General features: G+C 51.1%; 1 protein-coding gene across 10 annotated transcripts in view; it reads right to left on the bottom strand.

The window, feature by feature from the left end:
- Window positions 1-16,822, bottom strand: part of LOC122378707 (phosphoacetylglucosamine mutase-like) — a 54,740-nt gene that overhangs the window by 24,033 nt on the left and 13,885 nt on the right. For all 10 annotated transcript variants that reach the window (XM_043360141.1, XM_043360144.1, XM_043360138.1 and 7 more), the window contains exons 4-8: window positions 13,834-13,966; window positions 5,557-5,652; window positions 4,595-4,796; window positions 1,658-1,801; window positions 691-859 (exon numbers count right to left, since the gene is read on the bottom strand). In XM_043360141.1, coding sequence (XP_043216076.1) covers window positions 691-859; window positions 1,658-1,801; window positions 4,595-4,796; window positions 5,557-5,652; window positions 13,834-13,966 — 744 coding nt within the window. The remainder of the gene's footprint in view (window positions 1-690; window positions 860-1,657; window positions 1,802-4,594; window positions 4,797-5,556; window positions 5,653-13,833; window positions 13,967-16,822) is intronic.

The raw sequence follows: 16,822 nt of genomic DNA, 5'->3' as shown, positions 1-16,822 counted from the left end.
TTTCGATGCGGAATGACGAGAGAGTTACGATGGTACTTTTAGTTTTGGCCTAGCTTGATTACTTCAAAAGCAATTCGTAAAAAACTGTCATCGCATCTAGAGCCGCTATTTTGACTATTTTCGACCCCTGTGACGGCTGAGTCAACCTCCAAAATGCTTCAAATGCGTCGTAGGACACGCGTCATTGCTGAATGTGAAGCTGACTCGCCTATAACAAAAATCATGGCCTCAAACTAACACCGGCCAAATTACCCCACACCCCCGGCCAAATAACCCTGCTAGTGGGGCAATTTGGCCGCTTTGCAGACCTTTGTAATACGTCACATATAAGTAGTTACTCTATCATTTCAAGTTTACTGTCCAAGAAAGTAAAATGTATGCCACACCTGTCAGCGTTGAGAAAATGTAGAAATGTGTTGTCGATTTTTGGTTACATCGTTTTCTAAAAAAAGCGGCCAAATTACCCCACTCTCCCCTACCTCTTATCCCTCCCTGATCCCGCTGACTGGCCCCAGAAAATCTCGTACTCCTCCCTGGTTCCCCTGACTGGCCCCAGAGTACCGCCTAACCCTCCCTGATGTTCCCCTGACGACCCCAGCCTCACCCCTACCCCTGTGCTGCCCCGCCCCCTCCGCTACCCCCGGGCCGACCCAGGACATTCCCTACTCCCTCCCGCTTCCCCTGACTGACCCAGGGTAGCGATCCGGTCTCCGTCGAGCATGTGGAACTTCTCGTTGTCGTCCACGTAGAAGTAGATGATGCGGTCGGCGTCACCATCGACCGACACGCAGCGCGCGTGCGGCGCCAGGGTCATGCCCTCTGCCGGTCGCTGTTGCACCTTGACAAAGTCGGCGCCGCACTGTCGGGTAACGGGGTAGGGGCTAGGCAGTGTTTCATTTTTCAGGCTTTTTGGTGGCAAATCACACCTAATGGGGAAAATATTTTCATCCCTAAAATATGAATGACCGACTTCACTTCATCTCTGAAAAGAGTTTCATGTATTCCCAACAGCCAGTTCACTTGTCACTTGACAGTTAATGCACCCACATCCTTTTGTTCCACACCCTGTCAAGATCCTGACATGAAATCCTGGTTTATCAGTTAGCATAAAAATTGGCATTACACCATTTTGCAAAAATACTGCAGTTATTTACTTTTTTCTCATCCTAGGTTTTTTTCTTCTTCATCGGCACACCCAACCAATATCCAATTTTAGAACACTGGGGCTAGGTCATACAGGGGCGGGGCATACCGTCAGCTGCAACGACTGCTAACGCACGCGGGGCTAGAGCCAGTAGCGTCGGAGCAAACACATCTCACGTAGGAGATAGAGGAGATAGTACGGGTGATTTTAAATGTCATTGCAAACTCAGAGCACAACCCAGATAAGCTTAATGGAACATTTCAGCGTAGAAAATTGTGCTGCGCCAAAGTTAATACAACCCACGAATCACAAGAAACAACAAGACGGATGGATTCCAGGGCATCGAGATCCAGCATCCAACCAGCATACAAGGAATCACGTGTTGTATCTACAAAAAGCAGCAACAACAAGCGGCAGCAGCAGCGCCGGCAACAGCACCCACAGCTTTACCAGTAGCACCAGACAGCAACGAGGACGGCACCCTCAGCGACACCGTCAGCCGGCACCACACACCTGATGATTGAGCTCGCCGGACTCGTTGTACATCTCGACCCGCAGTGACGGGCCCAACAGCTCGATGAAGCGACGCATCATGATGGCTCCCACGCCGTTGGCACCGTCGAACTTGACGGCCGGCTGGTAGTTGCCGTTGGTGGGCTGTCGGGGAAGAGGTCGTGATTGTCAGCGGCCACAAATCACGGAGAGCGGCTCAGACGGAACGACAGCCACAATGACAGGCGGTGGCGAAATCGAGCGACGGTCATGAGCGGAAATGGCTCGCACCGTAACTACTTGTCCGTGATGTTACACAGAGCAATACGATAAATGTGCAATGCAGTTTGCCCTAAAAAGTAATTGTCACCTGTTAAGGTTTTTATTATGGTCAGGATCAACAGCAGTTAGTCTGTACTGTGTACTTGTCCCTGATGTCCTGAAATGCAATTCTTAATAATTTGCATTGATAATAAATTCAACTAATTGTCAAAGTCACGACAGCGCCCATCTTCGCCACGAGAGCGAAAAATTCAGATGTTTCTGAAAGCCAAAATAAATTAAATACGAGGAAACAGTCGGTAAATGAGTACCACGTAAATGACTTTCATCTGCGCGCAATACAGGATGTTAAGCGCTAATCTAAACCAGAGGGCAACGTGCAATATAGTTAGTGTGGTGCAATTTCATAGGACCATTCAATTAGCGCTAAAGGTCGCACACAGAAACACATGTTTCCGCCAGGTAGCCAGGTTGTGTCACGTTTTAATTAGCGGGGAATTCCCAGCTGAGACCTAGAGCCGGCAGCGGATCTCATTTGGGCCACCTCAGAGGCCGCGGCGCGCCGGTGCGGTTCAGACTGCGTGTTTGTGTCCTGGCTCTGATTACCAGTGCCGGCACTGGCGGAGGACAACAATCGGACGGGACACACCGTGTGGACGGCAGCCCACCTTCTGCACAAGTTTGGCCGCAAGTTTGTCAGCTCTGCGTCAGCGGCTCGCGGCAAATTTAATACGGGCGGGCTTTGGGGCCGGCCCTGAGATGTCACGGGGGACGAAAGTGGCCAAACATCTTTTCAGCCGCTATTGTCGTATGTTTGCGATAGCTTAGAAGTTATGGCACAAAGATGTCCAGTTCGAATTTACAGCACACATTGATCCAGGGTACGAACAATGCAGGAAGAGAGACTGTTGTAGTCCTGATCGATTGCTTGATCAGAATTCGACAGCTCTGGTGCTCGGCGAAACGGCAAGTGATATTCGAAGAACATTGAAAGGATGGAGACCGGCGGAGACGGCCCATTCCAGCGCTCACCCGGTAACAGGCCATCAGAAGCCAAGTGAGAACTGAAGACAGCGGCACACCAAAAGCTTTCGACTAGCCTCATGAATGGAAGCCAGCCGGCATGTCGAGGAAATTGATGATGATGGATGGAGTTTAAAGTAGCCTGAACAGATGGACCAGCGACTATTAAGTACCATTGGGAGACTTCAAGAGCAGTGAAGCAAAATGGAAAGTGTTTATTGGTTGAACATCATTTGGGATTCCAATTTCTAGGCTAAATTGTCGCCTTGAATGCTGCTGAAAGTGTTCTAAATAAGGACATAAACAGATCAGTACTTAAACTTTGTGGGGCTCTTGCCGGTTTGACCGAGGGCGCCATGTGTTACCCTTTATGAGAAATAATGGCCAATAACAGCCTAACGTCTCCAGTCGTAAAATCCAGAGCACCGGCATGGACAGGAGCTGGCAAACTCGCAAATGCCTTTAAAATGACGACGAAATATCGGTCAAGCGCGGTCACATTTGCATCGTAACACCGGCAACTCAAGTATTAGTGCAACTTTACCCGAAAATTAGCATGTAAATTGGCTAGCCAGCTTTTCATTTTCCCCGTCGTGCAGGTAATTAGTTAAGAGGCGGGTCGGGGGACCGAAATGGCAGCCCCCCAGGACGGGGGGGAGGGGGGCACTGGCGCAGAGTCGTTAGCAAACGCCGGCGGAGCAGAAGACCAAACAGGCCCGAAGACAAAGGGCGCCGGCCGCCGGAGCGTCCCAGCTAATTGTGCCGCCGCCGTCCATTTCTCTTGGCGCCATCGTAGTCCATTCTACACTATTATAAGATTAATTTGGATACGGTTTAGCTAGGAAGCGGCTGCGGATGCACTTAATCAGCAGCCTTTCCAAAACCGTCCACCGATTAAGGAAATGACTGCATTAAATCAGTCTCGATGACTCTATTTAGACGGCTAATGTTTGGAGAATGTCCAAGAAAATATGATCGGTTTCCAGAAAGCTAAAATATAAAAAAATATGGGATTCATCTATGCTTTCATGAGGATTTAATTGCTAAAACACACGCCGTGAAGATTATGCATAACGTATGCAAAAATAGAGAACTGCTCATAAATGAGCAGCCAACAAAACTTAAACGATATCTTAATTCGATAACTTAATTCAATTCGATAAGTGTTTAGATCCAGATAAAGTTTCATCTAGGAACGCTTTAGTACCTCACAGGCCAAAGAACAGTTACGCGACTAGTGGGTCAGGAAGAGATCAATTATTGGGCTTAAGGCACGCCATGGCTAATGGCTTTTCTTCCACACTGACGTCTAACTTATGAAAGTTATGTGCATTGGCACCTTTCTGGCCAGAGAAGTGCGCTGAAAGAAGTGAGAAGAGATAAAATAACACATTGCCTAAAAACATGAGTTAAGGTGTACGCTAGGTCAGAAATATAGCTTGATAAGTTTAAACCTTTATTTTTAAGAAAGAAACACCACGGATCGAAATGAGTGATTCTGACAAGGTATGAAAAAACAAAGAAAAAACTGAACTACGTGTAGTTGTAGTAGTCTACGTGTAAAATACGTGTAGTTGAAGTAGTTGAATTTTGTGGTGATCAGTCCAGCACTGGCTCCCTCCCTCCCTTCCCGCCGTGCAGCGGTCGAATTACCTCGGGCCGGAGCTTTTTGAAGGCGTCCGTCAGTTTCTTGTAGTAGCCTTCCTCACTGGCCTGGCCGTAGGCGCCGTTCGAGTTGATGCACGTCACCACATAGTGGACGATCGGGGTGCTGACAATGCCCAGATCCACCACCTCGCCCTTCAGCGCGGCGATCCCGTCCAGGACGGCCCTGAGCAGCGCCGGGGAGCTGGGCCTGCGGTAGGACGGGGTGGAAGGGTTGATAAGAATTGAGCCATGCTCCTCAAAAACGCGATAACGACCCTTCCCTTCGTACTATCAAAAATGTATCCGCTTATCAAAGAAAGAAGAGCTGAGTGCGTGTCTGCAGAGTGGTACTGGTTCACACTTTTTCATCCAAGGTCATCTCATTATACCAACTAACGGGCGTAGGAAATACTAAAACACGATCGAGGGTAAGAGATAATACTTTGGTAGGCGTTCTCATTCTGGGATGTTAACTAGCAGGAACTGCCAGCTGCTCTCCCAAGGGCGTGACACGACGAAAGGCGACCCGTCGAAAACAGCCCACGAGGGTCAATGAGGCGGCCCCCGCTCAGGACAAACAACATTTAACCGCACTGGAAATAGTCCTTCAAAACGGGACACAGCCACCGGCGAAGAACTCCACGGACTCTAGATGAGCTTCAATAATCACCCACACACTTAAGCACGAACCGTGCATACTGTTATTCGCCCATATTCATCCAAAACACAACATGGGCGCCGGGAGGACGACAGTGCTTTCGAGTTCAGCAACTGTTTTAGCAGGTTTGTTCTGATTTGACGTACCGTTGTGATGTATCCAAAAAGAAATGAACGCAGCTGAATGGTCAGAAGCAGAGTATTTGAATAACAGAAGTACGCCCGTAAAAATGGACTGTTACTTGGTGCCCGCCCCACCACGGCGCAGTGTATTACCTGGTGTCCCGTTCGACAACGGCGTAGTGTATTACCTGGTATCCCGTCCGACTACGGTGTGCGCCGGGTTGGACCACTGGATGCCCTTGGACTCCACGATGGATTTCAGCTTTTGGCCGAGCTCGGCGTCACTGGAAGCAGAGGAGTAACGGTGACGGTCAGTCAGCATGTTAGGTACTGTGCGAAACGCAGGATATACATAGTCCCGTAGTCGCACCCCGTACAGTCACGATACTCGCAGTCACATAAAGTAATACAGGTAGTTGAGCGAATGGACTTAGGCACAAGGGTGCGATCAGCCAAAGAACAAAGGGCCTTGATGGTTCTGCCTAACCGAAACAGACAGCACAATAAACTTGCACCATAGATGCATACTAGCGACTGTCTTCATTTGATAATATCTAACAAAGGCATCGAGTGGTTAATTGAAACAACAGAAAGTTTGTTGTCGGCAGAGTTTGAAGTTATCTGTCAGCCAACCACCTAGACAGACACTCCTCCAGCGAGACAGCTAAGAGGCCCGACAGCAAGACGGCCAGACACCCAGGGAGCGAGACAGCCAGATAACTAGCCAGGGAGACAGCAAGACACCCTGCCAGCGAGAAATCCAGACACCCAGACAGTGAGACAGCCAGACGGCCAGACAGTCAGACAGCTAAGCGGCCAGACACCCAGCCAGCGAGACGGCCAGACACCAAGCTAGCCCGACAGTCATACAGCGAGACAGCCCGACGGCCAGACAGCCAGGCATCCAGACAGCGCCCCAGTCGGCGGGCCAGTGAGCCGTCAATTCATCCGCCAAGTCACCGCCGACGGCCACCAGTCGACAAAGGTCAGCCCGGAATCATTGCCGGCGTCGTCTCTATTGACGGAATGTCGGTCGGTCTCGAGAAAACCCTCGCTCCGAAGATGCCCATTGTACTCGCCATATGGCCCGAGAAAGACATAAGCCACCGTCAAGACGGAATGTTATCAAGACGATACAACACAAATACCGAAATATAATAAGTGAACGTATAAATGTTTGTTAGTCATTGACTCACAAAATGCATAGCCTGGTAAAGCGAATTTTCACCTAGTTATTTTTGGACACGTTTCTTTTCGAAACCAGTCTTCCAAAATCAGTCCGTTCATCTGTTGATGTCAGTGTCGATTCCGATCGCACTGTTCAGTAGCAACCCTATTTGCGGTGTCATTGTCAGTGGAGTCAGTGTCAGTTCAATGCCCGTTCTGCTCGCTGTGTCAGGTAAGGGACATCTCTGTTCGCGGTGTCGGTCTACCCTTCCAACCAGGGCTGCGGAGTCGGAGTCGGAGTCGGAGTCGGTCGGAGTCGACAGTTGTGACCGGAGTCGGAGTCGGAGTCGGAGTCGATTTTAGAAACCCGAGCCGGAGTCGGAGTCGGAGTCACCGAAAATCTGTCGACTCCGCAGCCCTGCTAGGTCTGCGGAGTCGGAGTCGGGAGTTGGAGTCGGTCGGAGTCGACAATTCTGCCCGGAGTCGGAGTCGGAGTCGGAGCTGGTTTTTGAAAGCCGGAGTCGGAGTCGGAGTCGGAGTCGCCGAAAATCCATCGACTCCGCAGCCCTGCTTCCAACTGTGTCAGTATCAGCCCAGCATGCACAAGTAGATCAGCGGCACCCCGGTTCGTGGTCTTAGTGTCAACAGTGTCAGTGTCAGCTCAGCTCGTGGTGTCATTTCTGTCATCGGTGTTTATCGCACCAGCGTCGTCCCCGGGGACCGATGGGTAAACGCCGCGGCCAACACCGACGACCAAACACGTCCCCAAATGAGCACACCACAAGGGGCGGCGACGACGGAATTGGAACCGGAGGACGGCAGGACGGGATTACAGGACGGCAGGACGGGTACTACGGGACGGAAGGACGGGACTAAACGGCAACAGGACGGGAATGGCACGTCGCGACCACGCGAAGACGTAGAGGTCCATCGGAACTAGCAACAAAGCGACTTTGAGGCAAGGACAAACAGGATTACCAGCTGTCCGGTGCGCTGCAGGCTGAAAAAGGTATCACCAGCTCTGGAGAAAAATAACGTTGGAAAAGCAATAAGAAGTCGAAAGGATATCTTCGGCGACTATCCGTGGCAGCTGCGATTGGAAAGAAGTTGTTTTGTACCAAAGCTTGTGGCCGAAAAGTTGCGAGTCGCGTCCACACCAGCCGATATTGAAGACGTCCGGAGATACAACAGTCCATGATATAGTTAGTTTCACCACCGTCTGCCAACGCGTCTGTCTTTGACAGTCGGCCACCAGTGTCTCGTCGCACCTCACTGGTCACTGCTCATTTATGTATCATTACCAGTCACCTGCCCTACATGCTTATTCAATATTCACAAGCAGATCTTTTCACCTGTGAATGGTTTCAGCATCTGTTTCCGTCTGACAATTTATAGTCTGTCGGTCTGTCAGTCTGCCGAATTGTTATCGACCCTTTTCTCCCCTGCAAGCCTGTCGTCTGTCAGTCTGTCATCCGTCAGTTTGTCGTCTATCAATATGTCGTCTCTCGTCTGCCGTCCGCGATCCCTGAGCCCTCTGCGGCTCTGCCAGTGACCGCGGTATTTGTCATCACAGTGCAGTGGTGGCCGCCGTCCGGTGGGTGGCGTGACACCATTTCCGGCTGTGCAGACTGACAGCGAAATAAACCGACTGGCTCGGCGCGCAGAGCTGCTGTTTACGGCCACCTTGACAGCGCAGTGACCCACCCAAGGAGCCGGAACGGGGACGACCACCTTGGGAGAGGACACCAACTCACAGCTAGCAGTGTGCATCAGCACCAAACCCGTTCACACAGCCGATAAGCCACTAGCCAGATCAACCAGCCTGACATGGAGACCTGCAGTCACGGCCCGAGGTGTCGGTTCAGGACCATGGACCAATCTGCAGCGCTGAGGGCCTAGTTCGACACTGGGTGCCCGGTTCGGTTCTGAGGGCCTAGTTCGGCGCTGAAGGCTCGCAGCCATGGGCCTGTGAGTGTCACCGTAGCTCAGCGGGAGTGACAGCTGGCATCGCACTGGCGGTCGGCGAGCTGTCGATCGGAGCGCGGACGAGCGGCAGCTCCGCGCTCTGAAGTACGGCGACACAAATCCATGTCTGCAGCCCCATCGGTTTCAGACGATAATGAACCAGCTCGAGGCACGCTATAAAGTCACTATGGCGAGCTGATGAACGATACTGTGGGCTTTCACCACGGCCGCCACACAAACCATTCAACAACTCAGGCCAAAATGCGGCGCAAATAGCTGGACTTCAGGCGTTCCACAAAAGATCCCTCCATCGCGTGCAGGAAGCGCGCTGGAGCCCGGCATCCGTCTCATCCACCACAGAGCCTGTCATTGTAGTGCAGTCCTAACCCCATCCTTGGCAACACCAAACGAAAACAGACAGGGCGGGCAGCAGCGCGACGCGCCGTCCGATCGGCCGTATCAGGCGCCCCGGCGGGCGGCGGACGGTGCCCGATTGCCCAGTGCCCAGTGTTCTTATCCCAAGTCCCAGCCCCGCGGACTGAGCCCGGTACCCGTTGCCCCGGTGGGGTGGACGGCGGACTGCGCCCGACAGCCCGGTGCCCCAGCCCGGCGGACTGTATGTACCCGGTGCCCCGCGGCCGGCGGACTGGCTGCTGACCCGCCGCCGTTCCCGGTATTCCGTCCTCCCAGTGTCGCCCCGTGGCAGATGAGTCCATCCCGAGGGCCGACAGCTGACAGAGTGGCTCCGGAGCCCGGCGGCGGCTCACGGTCCGGCGGCCGACACCGACGCCGACCAGACGAGCCTTTTTGTCCGCTCGACTTTACCGTCCGGGACGGAAGCCCTGCCAAACGACCCGGCCAGCCATAAGCACGGCCAATGGCTGCGGCAGACTCACTCAGGACGACAATTCGTCGCTCTCCCTTTTTCAGGGTCTCTCAGTGGAAGTTCACAATGGATCTATCTATGAATTCCCATGGATACAAGGCCGCGGCTTTATCACCGCTGCTGTGCTCGCTTCTTTTGAACTTGTTCACTGTTCAGCTCCAAATGTGAGCGCCGGGCGGGGGGAGGCAGCTTTCCCCAGCCACTGAGCTAGGGTGCATGTGTGTAGAAAACAGTTAGATCTGGAGCGGGTCACATAAAACCGCATAACATACTTATTAATCATTCCGCGTTTTCCACCGCCGTCTCACTCTCAAACCGCTTCTAACGGGTGTAATGAGCGGGAGCCACAAGCTACGAGTATTTTCTGATTTCTCTATTGGCTTTGGCGGAATCAGAAATCCACAAAAATCTTTCTAGTCAACAACAACCATCAAAATGGAGATTGACTTTTGACGATTGAAAGCATGGCTTTGTTTCAGCCAGCCGAGATTGAATGCAGCCGATGGAACATTTGATTCCGTTCAACTGGATTCCATACAGTTCGGCTAGTAGATGGACGGTTAGTCGAGTGTGCTATTAATTCGCCTCGAATTCAATTGAACATCAGCAAAAAGCGTACCAATCACTTACTTGTTAGCACGGAATATATAGTCTACGACTGTCGTAGACTATAGGGGAGAGTGGGGTAAGATGCCCAGGGTGGGAAAGACGCCCCACCCCCTCTAGCGGCGAAACAAAGAATTGAACCCGGAAATTAACGTTCTTAGCGTAAAGCGGAAGCCTGCCTCGTTAACTGCACAAAAAAATTGCGAAGCTCAGTTGGGCAACGGCTGGCTGGTGAATGCATGTTTTTTATTTGCTGCTTACGAAAAATATTTTGGTGTCAAAACATTGTAAATATCAAAGAAGGTAGATAATTTTTGCGTCCCTTGCTATAGTCGTGATACATTAACATCCGTGTGCTGTGTCCCAAACAGTTTGTTTCAGGGTATAGTTTTATGGCTAACATATTGTACTGATTTAATGTTTCTTCGGTACCTTGGGGTAAGATACCCCCTGTCCTGATGGGGAAAGACGCCCCCCTAAATCCGTAGGCTGTCCTTCAAGCAGCCCGTCAAATCATTTATTACATGCTTGTGATGAGAGACAAAAGCCGGTCTGGGAACATTGAGAGTCCAGTACGGTCGGGTGCTCCCCATGCCGGTCTCTCGGCCCACACAGCGACTTTTTGGGCGGCATCTGACTCTGAGAGCCCTCACGACGGCCTCGGTGGGCCCCATTATTGGCTCCAGGGCCCCTCACGATATCATTTGAGGGCTCCCACGTTGGCTCCACGGGCCGCGCTGGCATCTGAGGTCCCCACGATGGGCTCGAGGGCCCTCAAGCATCATGAAGACCTATAAGGGCCCCACAGTGGTCTCCGAACGCCACCACGGAAGCTTGTTTGGCCGCGCTGGACTATGATGACCCTAACGATGACCTCTGAAGCCCCTTACGACCACTTTTGAGGGCCCTTACGATGACGTTTGGTGTCTACTGCAGGCTCGAAGGGACTACTGATTCGTTCAGGCGATTCACGTGCCCATTTATGTCACTTATAGTGCAGGGGGCATCTTCCCCAACGCCAGGGGGCGTCTTTCCCACCCTGTGGGGTAAGATGCCCCCTTTGACTTCTTCAGGAAAATGCTTAATAGCAAAAAAAAGTTATCATATTTCAGGCACCAAAGTGTGATATATTTGGAGAAAAATGATGTCGGCTTCCGTTGAAACCCCAAGTTTTTGCTTTCCAATCGTCATTTTTGAATAATATATGACATAGTAAAACCCTGGGCATCTTTCCCCACTCTCCCCTATATTCCGTGCTTGTTAGGGTAACAATACACAGAGAACACGTTAAGTTATTAAGGAGTAGTTAAGTTGTAAATACAGCTCATATTTACGAGCACACCGAATTCGGCACTCATCGATCGCCAATGCATTCTTTGCAGAAAATCATGGAAAATGACAAAAAAAATGTCTCCCCTGAGTCCTGAAAGCCTGTCTTGTTTCATAAGAAACAGAAACAAGCCATGTACAGTAAATTTTTGCGATCATATTTATGCTTCATCTGTTCTCTTTCAGCGTGTATAATACGTCCACGCAACGTTTATTGACGTAGCAGTAGAGCAACAATTTTCTGCCGCGATTGTTAGACAGCAAAAACTGTGACGGTGCAAAGTACAGGCGAGTAAGCACGATGACTAAATCATGAGAGCATGCGATAGCACATCCGTGTGAGTAGGTACTAGGTAGTAAAGTCGAGGGAGTACGACCGATAGCCCGCCGTGGGAAGACGATAACAAGAGAGAGGAAGTGCGATAGTTCCGATCGCCGACAGCAAACACTGTTGATCTCTGTTCTATCCTCCGTTCAACTTCAGCCTAAGCCAAGATCTCATCATGCGACAGAGGCAGGGAGAGAGGGAGAGACCAGGAGAAGGGGTAGGTGGGACGAGGAGAGAGTGGAGAGAACGACTGAGATAAGCGGATACGAATAGGCGGAAGCATGGGACCAAAGACAGACTAGAGTGAGTGAATGGATGTTTGAGCGAGTTAGTACCCAAGAACCGGCGGCGGTTTTAACGTCCCGGTTCGCGTCTGAGAAAGTCCGCCGTCACCGGTCGTCCGTGGTGGCGGCCAGGGTCGCCCAGTGGTCGCCGTCCTGCCCTCCCCTCTGTGACTGAGTTCATATGTAGTCGGTGGCGGCGGCCAGGGACACCCGGTGGTCGCCGTCCTGCCCTCCCTCTCTACCGTGACCGGTACTGACGGCGGCTGATCCCGCCACACGCCACTATCGGGCCGTGACGCCCGTCTCGGCCGGCCGCCCCGACTTCTGACGCCTGTCCGTCGATAAGAGCCGTATCGGGCGGGGCCGGCGTGAAAGGTGATCGGCCGCCGGCCGGCAACGGGACGCCGCTCGACGCCACGGCCGGCCGCCATCCGATCCGAAATCAAACGGCGCGAACGCAACGGCGAACGCAGAAACGGTGCGTTATGACAGAAACGCTGGCTGTGTTTGTTCAACTCGAGATTCATGTAATTAACGTCAACATGTGTGTAAAAGGATATGACAGGCGCGGTGTGATACGCAAGAACACCGCAAAATGCGGTGAAACAGAGCATCTAAAAACTGTGTGTTTTCGGCGTTCCCGACTCCAATTGTTCCATAATATTACGGTTAGTTGCATACCTGACAATTATTCTACAAACAGGGCGATAAGCAAAACAAAACTGAGACCACGTCCAAGCGAGTCTATTAGCCGGCAATTGATATTGTGCAGCCCACAGCCTAGTGCCCACGTACCCTCCCCTCCGAGAGTTCCCTAGGGGAGACTCATCGAAGGCGTCGGAGCAATGAGGGCGCGGAGGGAGGTCCGTTACCGCATCGTTACCGTAATGATGTGATTTCCTGTTATTGGCGACAACCAACCAGAAAAAAGGCCGCGCGGAGAGACCCGCCTCCAGCCGGAAACATCCCAACCAACAGCATACGAACTCTGAGCCCTAGCAGCTGATAGCATGAAGACAAAAATTGAGTAAACATATTTGTCATGTTGATGAGCTTCCCTGATAGCACCGCCAGACCTTAGATAAAGCTCGGCTATCCGTACAGGCTCATTCAGCCGAAAGGAATGGATCTATAGCACGCCCGGAAACTGGGAGATCGTGTTCCCGATTTCGGTGGAATCCGAGCTAAAATTACGGGCTAGGATATTTCAGTGAATGTTTAAATCAATTTAAAAACAGCATCAAACTGAGTCCGAGTGTCCACACATAAGTTAGAGGCGCGCTTCGCCATCGCTCTCGTTTCAAATCTCGCGATCAGTGCGGGGCTGGGCCGTGGACAGCCGAACTATCGGCTCAGTGTCTGAGACTGAGTCATGTGGGCGTCACTCACTCAAAGACTCACTCACTGTCATGGTCTTAAGTGGCGCACACTTGAGCAGAGTTCGATAATCTGCTGATCGGACGGTGCATTAACAGGATACGGTAGCCATTAGCCAACTGATAACAACCTGATAACCATCGAACGGACATTATTTCCCCGGTAGGCCTTATTTTCCCCGACGGGTTTGGGTGAAAAAAGGTGGGATGATGTAGATGTTCTGCAACTAAGGGGCAGGTTGAGCCTCCGTGGACTGTGGGGTCTGAGACTGAACACCAGTCTACAGGCGTGACTCTGCACGGGCATCGCCAAGGTAAACCATCGATTTCGAGCCCACCTGGCGTCAGCTATCACTCAGAATTGTCCGGACGCCGGACATCGCTCCGGACTCCTGGGCGCGAGCGGTCACCTATAGCTCTCCAATACTGCATCACGGGGCCGAGCTGGCGGGCTCAGCGCTCTGATCCGCCTCACGCTGGCAGCCACTCTCACCCAGCCGATGTTCCCCATAAGTCGCACCCACCTGACGTTGACCAGGTCGGTGGCAATGGCCTCCCAGGCGGCCTCCAGCATCTCCCCTTGCGGGTCCACCAGTTTCACGCCGTTATCCGGCTGCGGGTTGTGCGAGGCCGTGATCATCACCCCGATACTGGCGCCTGAAACCACGGCCACGGTTAGGTTTCACCTCTGCGTCCGAACTCCGGCGGGCTCTCCGAATACCCGAGTTTATAGGTTCATCGTACTCAGATAGGTACAGTGGGTCTATTTAAGATCTCCAGAGCCACCACGTGGCGCTACGGTCGGGGTAGGGCGAGTCCAAATCCCGAGGGAAGTGAGGTCACCGGTCATTGTGGGGGAAGGAGGGAGGGGGAGTGACGCGGTATCACGGCGCATGGGGCGTGCGTAGCGCCGGGAGTGGGCCGCCCGCCACTGCGCCGAGGCTGAGGGGAGGGGATGATGGCTGCGGGTGCGTTCACTCCGGTATGGTGGTATCCTGTTCATGTGGAACCAGCAAGAATGCGACTGAAGGGAATCATTATCTCAAACAAACGGACAAGCGAGAGGCAGCGCCTGTTCCAGCCAAAATCTTGAACAATGATAATTGAAATCTAGGACGTATTAAAAACATGCAACTATTCAGTCGATAGTTGCATGATGACAGTCTTAGGCTTTCCTAAAATGTTATTTGAGTTGGGTATTTTTTTCATTTGGCACGTTCAGTTTTGATGAGTTTATCGGGTCGAAAAGAATCCGAAAAGAAAGAGTTAAAATGGCTCCAGGAAAATGACCAAAAATATTTTCTTTAAAAATGAAACTAAGCTAGACATTTATAAGCGATAACTTTGACTTTTTTGAGAGGATTTTGGGGAAAGATGTTGGCGAAAGATGTCATCGTGCTTGTCTGTGTTGCAGTAGAAGAAAAGGTTTTGGTTCGTGTCCAGAAAAAAAAAACAGACCCGGGAGTGGGGCTCGAACTCACGACATCGCGTTCAGCTCACAAGTTACCCAACCTAAACGCTACGAGCACCTATCGCCCTGCGCAGCTTGCTCAGTGCTACGGCTATAGTTCGGCCAAAGTGTCTGACGTCTGTCAATGTCACGAGGCGAAGCCCCTAGGTAATTGTCCGTCCCAGTAGCTCGGTCGGTAGGGCGTTGGACTCCGTGTGGTGAGAGCGCACGTCCCGGTTGCAAAAGTCCGGGTTCGAAACGCGATGTGTGCTTGACGTTTTTGAGCTCCTGACGGGTATGGTTGTGGTTGGTGGCAGGCCGCTGCCAGGCGAAGTCAGTGAGGGGATCGGCCCTGCGCGGCTATGTGCGCACGTTAACCCGGCAGGCGGTGGGCCTACCAGCCACCTTCCGCGCGGTGGGGGGGCACTTTTTTGCCCCCCCCCGTATCTCCGAAACTACTGGACGGATCCGGAAAATTCAAACGACGTTCGATAGCCCTGTAAAATTTGTCGAGGGAAACCAAATTTCATTGACCTCGGGGTCACCGATGACGTCACAGATCAGGTCAAAGATAAAATGTTTCACCGTTCACGGGGCTTCTAGGGAAAGCGCTATAACACCGAGTAAAACGCATTTTGTCGAAAATCAGCGATAAGGCGTCAGTTGTATAGTACATATGTTGCTATTAGAGGTCACTGGTCATACCAGGTCAGGTCACAGGTCAGGTCACCAAAGGTCACCAAGGGTCACCACATGAGCCCAACTTTACTAAGGTTATGTGATGCATGTTTTATGGCCAGTTTTTCATTTCCAACTCAATGGTGTTGGTTATAAGACCATCAGGTACGGTTTAGGTCACTTTCTGGTGGAGGTCAGGTCAAGGTCAGGTCAAAAAAGGTCAAATTTCAAAGTTGATATTTTTGCATAAAATGGGTATCGATTCGATGCAGCTCGTCACGGGGAGTCTAATGGTGGTCTTTGTTTTGCGCTACGAGGTCTAGAATTGCTAAAAATTGAGTTTGAAAATTTGACGTCATCAATTTTGAACAGTTTTTTCGCTATAACTTGGCCAAAAAAAGAGGTATCGATTTCAAATTTGGTATGTAGATAGAAGGCGGTAGGGGCTATCGCATATATTCCGGTTTTTTCGAAATTCAAAAAACTTTTTGGATTTTTAGGCTATTATATTCAAAAAATCTATTTTTTGATTTTTGGGGGTCAAAATCCAAAAAATTCGAAAAACCTAAATAGCAGTTTTGTAGCCCTCTTAATTCCACACCTTTTATGTCTGAAACATTTTTCTGTATCTCTAAAGCTGTAGGCCTGACAGCTCTTCCCGCGAAACCTTTTTTTGGGTCGAAAATGGCAAAAATGACGTCACTCTGACGTCAATAGCGGCCAACCTATCATAGCCTTTGGAAAAAATTTTGGTCGCCATGTGCGCTAGCTGCTCCCGGGAGGGTACTGAAAGTTTGGTGACGATCGGCGCAGCGGTTCTCGAGATATATCGAAAAAAACTAAAGGGGGGGCAAAAAAATGCCCCCCCCCCCACCGCCTGGAAGGTTAAACTTTGGACTCTGAATTCTGCCATAGACCAGGAATTGCTTGATGGGAGGGTAAAGGGTAGGGTCAACGCAACAAGCTCAGCTTAGTGGGGACTCTTTCCTTATGATTCCTTTCATTCAAAAGGTTCGGGCCAAATTTATATTAAAAAAGGGGAGCCGAACCATGTTGGGTCGGGTTGAACCCGGTTGGACCTGTGTCTTACACGCAATCATGGTCAGAGAAAACAGAGGCCAATTTCGGGTCAAATATTTTTATTAAAGGGAGCCTCCCACCTTCAAAAAGTTTATGAATTGGCATGAAAGTGATGTCGCTCGGTTCAGAAAGAGCGAAAACGAATATCTACCAAATTTCACCGAAAAAACATTCACCGGTTTTCAAGATATTAGACTTTTACTTTTGTTTACTTTTTGGGATCTCCGCTGTTCCTAGCGACTTTATTTGGAAGCAATAGTTTGGCAGCTGAAAGTGCGGCACTTGTTGCGCGCAAAGCAGCATAT

Source organism: Amphibalanus amphitrite, unplaced genomic scaffold, assembly GCF_019059575.1.
Source record: "Amphibalanus amphitrite isolate SeventyFive unplaced genomic scaffold, NRLGWU_Aamphi_draft 000063F_arrow, whole genome shotgun sequence".
NCBI classification, from domain to species: Eukaryota; Metazoa; Arthropoda; class Thecostraca; order Balanomorpha; family Balanidae; genus Amphibalanus; species Amphibalanus amphitrite.
Note: the sequence above shows the minus strand (reverse complement) of the source record. Positions and strands in the feature narration are given on the sequence as shown.